This window comes from Hylaeus volcanicus, chromosome 7, assembly GCF_026283585.1.
Source record: "Hylaeus volcanicus isolate JK05 chromosome 7, UHH_iyHylVolc1.0_haploid, whole genome shotgun sequence".
Classification (NCBI taxonomy): Eukaryota; Metazoa; Arthropoda; class Insecta; order Hymenoptera; family Colletidae; genus Hylaeus; species Hylaeus volcanicus.
Window position 1 is genome coordinate 21,075,675 of NC_071982.1, and position 10,146 is coordinate 21,085,820.

The window sequence follows — 10,146 nt, forward strand, 5'->3', positions numbered from 1 at the left end:
ATAATAATAATAATAATAATAATAATAATAATAATAATAATAATAATAATGTAGACACAACAGTATATTTTTCATATTTCAATGAGAATTCATTGAACTGCTGCATATAATGTTATCTCGACTATCGATTCGAAAATACCCGATAGTAATAACCAGACGCTGTTTAAATATGTTAATTCTCAATCTTCTGAGCTCCTCCATTGCATAGAAAACTCAAAACTAGGTTTAGATTAGCTAATAATAGGTGAATATTTTTATGCGATTAAATATTACCTGTCAGTCCTAGATGGTACGAACTCCTATGTCTTGTTGTTTGAACTGTTAAGTACACCTTCTATAGTTGGTACCTAGTAGATGACTTTGTAACATTGAGTATGCATGTAAACACAAAACACTATGTACGCAATGCTGAATAGAATATTCCTACTAAAATTCGGTTCAACGCACGAATATAATATGTTATATCGGATACGATAATTAAAATTAAATTTTGAATTTAGTAATTGTATTATACAAGCGACACCAAAAAATAATCTTTTACGTATATAATACTTTATAATACACTCGAACGCTTCTAGAGTTATACAATTGTGTAATAAAATTTTACACTATTATTCGTGTAAGAAATATTCGAATCTCCGCCAAGATCACTTTAATTTGAAAGCAGCGTGACTTGTTAAATCTTGCGCGTTACGATTATACTTTCCAGTACATAGCCGCTTCTATGTACCACTTTTCGCTGAACAATCTTATCGCGTTAAGTCGAATGTAATTTCTAACGTAAGCTCAATGATGGCTTATTTTTGTTATAATTTTTCTGTTTTTCTATTTATTACAAGAAATTTCATCACACGAGCGTAGAATTTAAATAGTAAAAAGTGTAGAATTATAGGATTTAAATAGTATTCTATATGGTATTGCGTGATATAGTGATATTTCTGACTTCCATGGATGAGTACGATTTTAGATAAAGTAATACAAGCACGTTTCAGCCTGTACTTTTATAAGGACATGATATCAAAAACTTGTAAACACCGCAACATAATTCTTGCGTCCACCGTAAAAGTGACTACGTCTCGATGTTAATATTGTAAATTCAATCAGACTTCGTGTACGGTTTTTGGAAACCTTTTTTCTATTACTATGGTAATCTTGGAACCGATGTACTCTATTAATTAATACGTTACTTTACTTCGCTAACTTGTTTTCAACATTTACAAAAAGACTATTAACGCTTGCAAGAATTGTACACATTTTTAAACGTCTTATTTATTAAATATGCTACGACAGGATATGCTTTTAATTCTTACGCTTCGGGAACACGTTCGTTTAAACCCTTACGCGTATACAATACACCAATACAGTCTTACATTCACAGATTTTATTCGTGCTTCTACGCATTTAATATTGCTATAATTTGGCATACCATAAATTTGTGTAAAGATAGAAGAAATCGTCGACGGTTCCTCGTTACCCATATAAATATTTGAAGAATTATGAAAAGTACAAATACGTAGAGACACGGCCCTGATTGAATATTGGAAGACAAATGTTGTAACGACATAGCGAAGGAAAAAATGCGTTTAATGGAACACATAGAAGTTCGAATGCTCTGTCAGTCGGCGCATAGGTATCCTTTCATTTAAACATCTGTTTCAAAGTGATACGTAATTTACTTTTCATTGGAAATGCAATGATTGTATATGGGCTGCATTTGAGTCATGATTGGATGTAACAGTTTATTAACTAACTAATGAAATAAACTAAAAATAATCAAAAAATACAATTATGACTTTTTTTGTAGGTGCGTTTTTAAGGAAAAAATATCGAAGGATGTACATAAAAATATATCAGAACAACTTCCTTAATTTTAATGTATGCGTAACTAATTCAAATTACGCGCGCTTTTTTTTTTTTGGAGCGACCGATTCGCCATCTGGTGGCGAAATAGAAAACTAATTTTCGGAGTTTAATCAGCGCCTCTATCAGGAAAACGCCCAAGTTTGTCCTCGATAGTTTCATTTTTTACAGTTAGATGGCGCCATTATCAGTGGTTTTTATCACATTACGGTTATGTACCGACAGGGGTCGGTAAATACAATGTAAAATGGCGTCATCTAGTGAGGAAAATTGAGACTATTCGAGGACAAACTTGGGCATTTTCCCAATAGAGGCGCTCACTTCGAAAAATAGTTCGGTATGTTCACTGCTAGATGGCTATTCATTCGAGCGAAAATACCAGAAATCCACAAAAGAAACTACGATGAGACCTGTAATCTCTTTATCGAGGATTATAAAAAAATATAATCGTAAATAGAACTTATATCTACATACATTAAAAACTAAACGTATGAATCACCTGTAACATTTGAATCTCGCGCGTAAGTGTAGGGACTGCGTTCTTCCCTCTCACTCTATACGCGAGAGTGGGGGAAGCGGCCATGTTGCGAAGTCGCATGCGACCGGCAGTTGTTGTGCAACGTTCTCAGCGTGTAGACGTGTTGTTACGTCTGTTACGAACACACAATAAAATTTCACCTCGTCGCTGTTGTAACCTAACCGTCTACATTTCTCTCCTGACTTCTTCATTCCTGGAACAGTAGGAGTCGCTGGGCTAGGAAACCCGCATAAGTGTAGCGTACATCTACGCCTAAACTTTTATATAACAATGACTTTTGTCCGGAGAAGGTAATCTCGGTCTTGTATAGTAAAACACAGCTATCTGTCTTTTCAATTCTTTATTTCTCTTCACAAGATGAACACGTGTCGACACGGTAACCAGCGATAACCAACTTCTAACGACTCTAACTGCGTCTCGTAATTCAAAAAAACGAAAACCTTCTAACGCTAGATTCTCTAGCTTAGGTTGGTAACGCTGCTTGGACCTATGACTACATAGGTTGTGTAGGTCCCTACATAAGTGGTGCACGTGGCGTCATCTTGCAGCGCGAGCGTTGACTCGATTCGCAGAGATATCAGGCGGCCCGTGTTCTACAAAATGTTTCCTTCGATGGCGGCGTTGTTGCTGTGTGTGGACCCCTACAGAGCTGGCTACGGGGCAGTCAAATGTCTCGTAAAGGAACTCCCTCCGCTTCCAAGTCAAAACAAATCCCGCGAATATTTCGTAATCGACGCGGTTTGTGTTCGGTACGCGGTTGGGCGCACGGCGAGGTCGGCGTTGCGGGTGGATCCGTGATAGGTTACACCGAATCGAGTCTGCTGCCCACTTCGCCGGACGAGGACAAAAGAGTGGAAGCAAATAAAAAAGGAAAACATAAAACAGCGAGCGGCGACGACAGAACGAGTGGACAGTACTCCGAAAGAGTCTGGGTGGAGTGTAGCCACGAGGTGAACGGCGTCGCGAACGAGGTAAACGTCGAGGGAATCGCGAAGACAGCCGACGTCGAGACCGTAGCTGATATCGAGAAATGGTTAAAAACGCGGACGGAGTCCGTGTCGAGCATGGACCTCGACGGGATCAAGTCAGGGGTCGAGGAGGGCGTCGACCGATACCTGGGCGAGGAACTCCAGCACGCTTTTCTGGAAAAGGACCCTGACGGTCTCTCCATCGACATCGATCTGTCTGACAAGAAACTTAACCTAGGTTATGATCCCTTGCTCCAAGAGCTGCAGAACGAAAAGCTGCTCGACGCCTGCGAAAAGGATGGTTTCATATTGCCAGAGTTCCAGTTGGACCCTCTGGATCCGTTGGCATTATCTCCTGACGACATGATGGTCGCCGGCGAGATCCTACCATCGACCAGCGCTCAAGCTTTAAGCGTTCCCAACAGGGATGTCGAGGAGATATGCCCAGAACCGGATCAAGCTTCTTTAATAAGAAAGACCATGATTGCAGAGGATCAAGTGTCCCATAGTAAAACCGCGCAGATCGTTGTTGACGTTTTGCACGACGTAGAAAATGTAAACAAAGTGGACAATATTCAAAAGGACAGTTGCGCACCAGAGAACGATTCGAATCTGTATATGCAAGATCTGGGGTCAGAGAATGCGATCCACCAGTTGCCAAACAGTAAGTTGATTGAAGCTGATTCGGAGAATGTTATAATTGAACAGTTGAAAAGTAAAGCCAAGGTGAAATTGGAACCACGAATTATTAAGAAGCGGAGGAAAGTACCAGGAATTGGGGAGACGAAGATGAAGAATGAGATTACGATATCTGGGGAAGACTTTATCGATACCGAAGATGGAGTGATGGCGGTTGTAGCGATATCTACGGATAAAATTTCGAACATGACTCAAATTGTTATAAATACGGGTACCGAGGAACAGATTTATCAGGGGAAGACATCGGAGCTCATAGAGGCCACGGGGAATTTTCCGAAATTACCGAAAATAGATACTTCGACGGCTTGGAACAGCACGATAGAACAGAATGCAGAGAATGGTAGTAATCATGAAATGGTGATATCTAATGCTTTGGAGGAATTGGGCATTACGGACGACAACTTACAACCGATATCGATAAATGAGCATGGGAAGGTATGGGACTGTCCACGCGAGGATTGCAGTAGACAATTCAGCAAGCTTTATGCCCTGAAAGGCCATCTGTTAGCTCACTATGGTGTGAGACCCTTTAAGGTAAATAAATTTTAATTATGTAAATAAACTTGTATAATATCGATCTATCTCGTTCTATGTTTCAGTGTGACTTTGAAGGATGTGCTTGGGCTTTTTATTCGGAATTTAAGCTCAAACGGCACAAGGAGACACATTTGAAACGCAAAGACTATGTTTGCGAGGTACAGGGTTGTAATCGACGTTTTACTACAATTTACAATTTGTGGAGCCACACAAAGCTACATACTCGCCCTAATAGGATAGTATGTCAAGTGCCAGACTGCCCAGAAAAGTTTCAAACCAAGAGGGCTCTTGAACTGCATATGAAATCTCACGATCAGAGTCATGCTCCGTACGTTTGTAAACACGAAGGCTGCGGTAAAAGATATTATAGTAGTAATGCTTTGACATCGCATCAAAGATGCCATAGTTATAAGGAAGTAGACGTAAAGTGTTCGTGGCCTGGCTGCGGAAAAGTATTCGACAAGCCATGCAGGTTGAAAGCGCATATACGTTCGCACACTGGTTGCAAGCCTTATCTTTGTACATTTCAAGGCTGCCAGTGGGCCTTCTCGTCGTCTAGCAAATTGAAAAGGCATCAGAAAAAACACACCAACGAACGAAAATTTGTCTGCGACGTTCCTTCCTGCGGGAAAGCATTTATGAGATCGGAACATCTCAAGGAACACAGGTTGACGCATAAGGAAGGCAGATATTTTCAGTGTTTTATATGTAACGCCAAGTTTTCCGCGAAAAGTAGTTTGTACGTTCACATCAAGAAACATCAAATTAAGGAGGACGTAGAGACGAATTCCCACGACACCGTCAATGGACAGAAACGTAGTAAATCGAAGGAAACGCATTGTTCCAGGATAAATCCGGTTGTGAAATCAAAGAGAAAATTGATAGATCTGAATGTAAATACGTCATGCCTAGACTCGTCGATAACGATTAAATCTGAACTGATCGATACTAATCTCCGAAATAATAATGAAAATCAAAATAAAGACGACGCAGTGCCTATACAAGATAAACCTAAAACCTTGTATCACTGTCCTGTTGAAACCTGTACACGTTCTTATACAACAAAAGCCACGTTAAGAGCCCACATGCTAAAAGTACACGGTACTCCCGTCGAAGATTGTGATAACTCGTCGAAAAGAGTACCAGGGAGTTCCGTTTGTAACATGGATTACATTTTGTGTACAGCTCCTTCGGTGTCGGAGCCTACAGAGCAAATGATAATGGTAGCACCATGTGACGCTATTATCCTTAGCGCATCTGCGGAAACGGATCGCTCTTTACCTGAACCGGAACCACCGCCTCTTTCTAACGTATTGAAAACGTCGGAATCTTCGTCGCAAGTTATGTTGCATCGACAAATATCTGATCAACACGCGAGAAAAGATCAGGGATCGGCGAGAACTGATTTAACATTTTCGGACGTGTGGAAATTAAAAGCAAACGGTGCTGTGTTAGACTCTCTCGTCGGAGCATCCGACGTTGTGTTAGGTGCAAGTGATTTAGAAGAAGGTTTATTGCTCACAGAGGAATTACCTTCTATGTATTATCAAGATGACGTAGTAGGAACAGAGTATCAGGTGCTATTACTTGATTCGGTACCATCTGAAAGTACTATAAATCTGCGGGGGCTCGAATAATTAAGCGACTGTATTTGGATGTGGGCGAAAATTGATCATTGTTATTTTTTAATGTAGGATAAGTTTTAATATGGTCTGTGATCGAAGGCTCATTTTAGCCTTACATTCATTCATATGGCAGTCCATAATTGCTTCAAATCGTTATTTTATTAATAAATCGTTGCTATTTTTCCAGAAAGTTCATCCGCTGTTCTTCCATTATAGATAACACTCCTGGAACCTTATACGTATATACAGTAGCTAATATGTATAAAAAGAAAAATTAATACGGTTTTTCGTAGGATATAAATAGCTTTACACATTCATACAGTATGAATTTTCACTTAGTATGAATAATTTGATAGTTTGAAGAATTAAAGTGGTATTCTACTTCTGTGAATATGTAGTATTTCGTATTTAGGTAAAATTATAGATCGATGTACTTTATACTTAAAAAAAAAATATCGCAAGTATTTGAATATTTATTACATATTTCCTAAAAGATCGAATACCCTTTAATAAAAATATCAAACTATTTGTATTTTCAAGGACTTAGTATTAAAGATAAATAATTTCGAGATGTGTTTACAACATCGATATCAAATGCAATGATAAAGTATAATGGACTAAAATTAAATGCTTTCACATCTATAAACGTGTATATGTGCATACATCGGACACATTCTCTATACATAATTTTTCTTCACAATTTTTCTACACAAATTCTTCGCATTTCTAAAATTTATACTGCACGCTTTAACTATGTGCCTTTCCGCGTTTCCCAAAGTGACGAGTGTTACTTTCAGATATTTTTATATTAAACAAAAATGATGTATTTGCAATGCAACACATTGTACTTTCCATACATATTTTATAGCATAGCTTTAGGAATGTTCGTTTGTTTTTGTTTTTTTCTCGAAATACTGTATCGTGAATAGTGTCGAGCACGCATGCGCGAATATCGTAAGTTTGTTTATGCGCGCATATTACATCACGCTGATGTAGACGCAATTAACAATCAGGAATCTTACGTAAAAATCAAACCGACGATCAAATTGCAATTCCTATCATAGATTTACGTAGCTATTTTTAAAACGATACATTTCGTTGAATGAGCATGAAACTGGGAACCACCTCTTCCCTCGACTAGGGCCCTATTTGTAATTCCTTAATCATAGACAAGTGAGATTACTTATAAAATGACGTATTAATACTTTGAACTATAACTTACGAGTAATACGAGGAATAATAAAATGTACAAACAATAATTTACTTTGGAACTGTGGATCGTTATAGGAAATAGCCTACGATTTTTTAAACTATATCGGCACGTTTTTCCGTAACAGAATTTTTCGTCACCGTGTACGATTTCGCGACGAATTTAGCGTAGGCTTGATTTTTAATTTGCTCGAGAAGACATGCTATGGAATACACGACGGTGATAAATACGAACTCGCCAGCGCACACTAGCGAACTACGTAACGGTTTCTTCCAGTCGAGGATCTTATAAATATAATGTTCGCCGTTCTTGTCTAAACCGCCGGCCAAATAATACATTAGCGAGAAAATAGTGTACAACAACGGTATAGACAAACACCACCAAAAGTTTTTCAATCTAAACGGGACGTTCGTTACGCAGAAATCGATAGTCATTAGAACACTGTTGCATACGTGTAACATTATATTCAGAGGGTCTAGATGATGAACTTTAGGATCGTAAATGCTACACCAATAGGAGATAGATACGCAAAACGCCGTACCCGTGGTTGCGATGTAAAAGAACCAATAAGCCCTCTCTGTAAAACCTATCGTTAACGTAGATGGATTGAAGTCTGATACTTTTTGCAGTTTCCATCTTCTCGATACGAGAAGCCCGCCGAGCAGGGCCTGACACAGGCCCAACATTAAGTCCCAGTTGGTCAAGTATATCGGCCATTTGTCGTAAGCGATCATGGGCTTGTAGCTACCGAACTCGAAGATCGAACACACGATGATACAGGTCCAGGCTAAGAAGATCAACCAACGGTAGAGCAGGTACCAGGTAGCCACGTGCTGTTGACATTTCGGCTCGGAGAACTGTCGCGCATGCGGTGGCTCGGCCTTCCTCAGAAACCACTTTCTTGCTACCTCGTGACACCAGAATTTGTTTACCATCGCTCGACGACCTGCAACGAACCACCTGATAGTTGGTTTTGTAAACAAAAACAACTAATGATAAACCTTTGACAATAGTAAGTATTGCTTGTTATCACGACTAATCGCTATCGTCGAATTAGCAAAACACTTTAATTTATCTATGTGTAGACAAACTATTATGTCTGCGTTTATACCGAAGAATGAATAATGGATTTTTATGCGAATGTGCGTATGCTAAAAAATGCATATGTATGTAAAGTAATATTGGAAGTAGTTATTCTTGATAGGATCAGTAAGCTTTTAAATAAATTAAATTTTAACTGTGTTTCCTTTGCTAATTCGTTGATTGTGACAAATTATTATGTCTGATAGCAACGGTACCACGAGCAAGAACTTTTAGAGCAAAGCTTCGCCAAGTACTGATCCACGCAACCTTCGAGCAATCACGGAACATGGGAATACGGATTACCGCGACATGCCCCTCTACACGATAATCCAATATAATGCTACACCGATCGTGTCTACTGCTTTAAGTGCAAATAATTAGCTGCTTAATTAAGGGGATTTGAATCTGTCCGTGACGTGTTTTAATAACATGCGTGTTTTCCGTTTCCGGTGGGTTTCCCGCCCAAACATTTTTGGTCGGTTCGAAGTCGACTCGAGTCGCGTAAGTATAAATAAATTCGGATGATTCATGTGTTGTTTTTTTTTTCTTTTTTTTATGAAATAATATTTTCCGCCTTGACGTAACAATCGCGATGCTGTGACGTTTGAATGATCTGATGACAGGCGCGGTATCCAAAGAAAAAAAGATAAATGAATAAGTGACGATTTTAAAAAATAACCTTGCTACAATACCACGACCACTTACATGACGAGCATTGTACGAGCAGAACGAGAAATCGTTTCGGAATCGACAGACTCCAATATAACGTTGTCAACACCATCTCGTACGCGAGAACGTTTCCCAGAAGCCAGATAAGTGAAGTAATACCGTCATCCCAGAGGCGGAAACCTAACCTCTACGATGTGATTATTTCACTGCCGTGGACGCAGCCATATTGATTCTATCCGAACGACTACCAGCGCGAACTTCGGCGCACTTTCAATCGTTTTCTTTAATTTTCGCTAAAATTCTGAGAGAACGATTCGTATTCAACTGGTTCCTCGTGTCGAATACATGCTTAGATTCAAGAAAAGAAACGTTACATGAAAATAATATATTTATGGTTCCGTGTAAACGCAGGTATAATAGTTTACGTTTACATCGAACTCTATCTAATCTGCGATAAGATATCAATGTCACGGAAGAATAAGAGTTTCGATTGTTTGTCAGTCGAGCTTATCCACCGGTAAACATTTTTAGATATTGAACGTAATTTTCACAGGAAATGGTCGTACACGCTTGGGTAAACAACTGTTGTTCACCAACTATAAACGAATGAACGCGTTCATTCTAACCTTTCTGTTCGTAGTAAAATCGTCACATAGATTTCTTAGTAATTTCGAGTTGTTTGCCATGTAACCTAACATGTTCTTCAATATTTCCTATCTAGACAGCGATACGAAAAGAGTACACTGAGAAATCTGAAGAAGGAAGATGATGATTTTTAGTGGCCGGAGAAATGGAATGTATTTTATAGTTTTTATGTTATATCTTTATATAGTTGAGTTTGGCACATTCAACAAGCTGTACTAAAATTTTCCCTTTTTTTGTAGTTTGTAGCATGAGCTAGCAAGATCGCTTGAATTGAAAACTGCATGGGGCGCTGGTAAGTCTAGCACCAGTCCT

The 10,146-nt window shown here is 38.9% G+C and overlaps 2 protein-coding genes across 5 annotated transcripts in view; one reads left to right on the forward strand and one right to left on the reverse strand.

Moving 5' to 3' along the window:
• The first annotated feature begins 2,416 nt into the window (after positions 1 to 2,416).
• Positions 2,417 to 6,420, forward strand: LOC128880168 (zinc finger protein 271-like). Its single transcript, XM_054129953.1, has 2 exons — positions 2,417 to 4,599; positions 4,665 to 6,420. The coding sequence occupies exons 1-2, from the start codon at positions 3,067 to 3,069 to the stop codon at positions 6,237 to 6,239; spliced, it is 3,108 nt and encodes a 1,035-aa protein (XP_053985928.1). The 5' UTR covers positions 2,417 to 3,066; the 3' UTR covers positions 6,240 to 6,420.
• Positions 6,368 to 10,146, reverse strand: part of LOC128880171 (protein rolling stone-like) — a 7,505-nt gene continuing 3,726 nt past the window's right edge. Inside the window, exons 1-2 of one of the 4 annotated variants that reach the window (XM_054129961.1) lie at positions 9,226 to 10,070; positions 6,368 to 8,383 (exon numbers count right to left, since the gene is read on the reverse strand). In XM_054129961.1, coding sequence (XP_053985936.1) covers positions 7,533 to 8,383; positions 9,226 to 9,301 — 927 coding nt within the window. In that variant the 5' untranslated portion in view covers positions 9,302 to 10,070 and the 3' untranslated portion in view covers positions 6,368 to 7,532. Of the gene's footprint in view, positions 8,398 to 8,735; positions 9,202 to 9,225; positions 10,071 to 10,146 lie in introns of those variants that run through there. The other 3 variants (XM_054129962.1, XM_054129960.1, XM_054129963.1) reach the window with 3 other exon arrangements.

Excerpts from the sequence above, each read along its gene's own strand:
- LOC128880168 (XM_054129953.1), top strand. The coding sequence starts at position 3,067 with ATGTCTCGTAAAGGAACTCCCTCCGCTTCCAAGTCAAAACAAATCCCG. Across the intron at positions 4,600-4,664 it reads ATGGTGTGAGACCCTTTAAG|TGTGACTTTGAAGGATGTGC; the intron begins GTAAATAAATTT and ends TCTATGTTTCAG.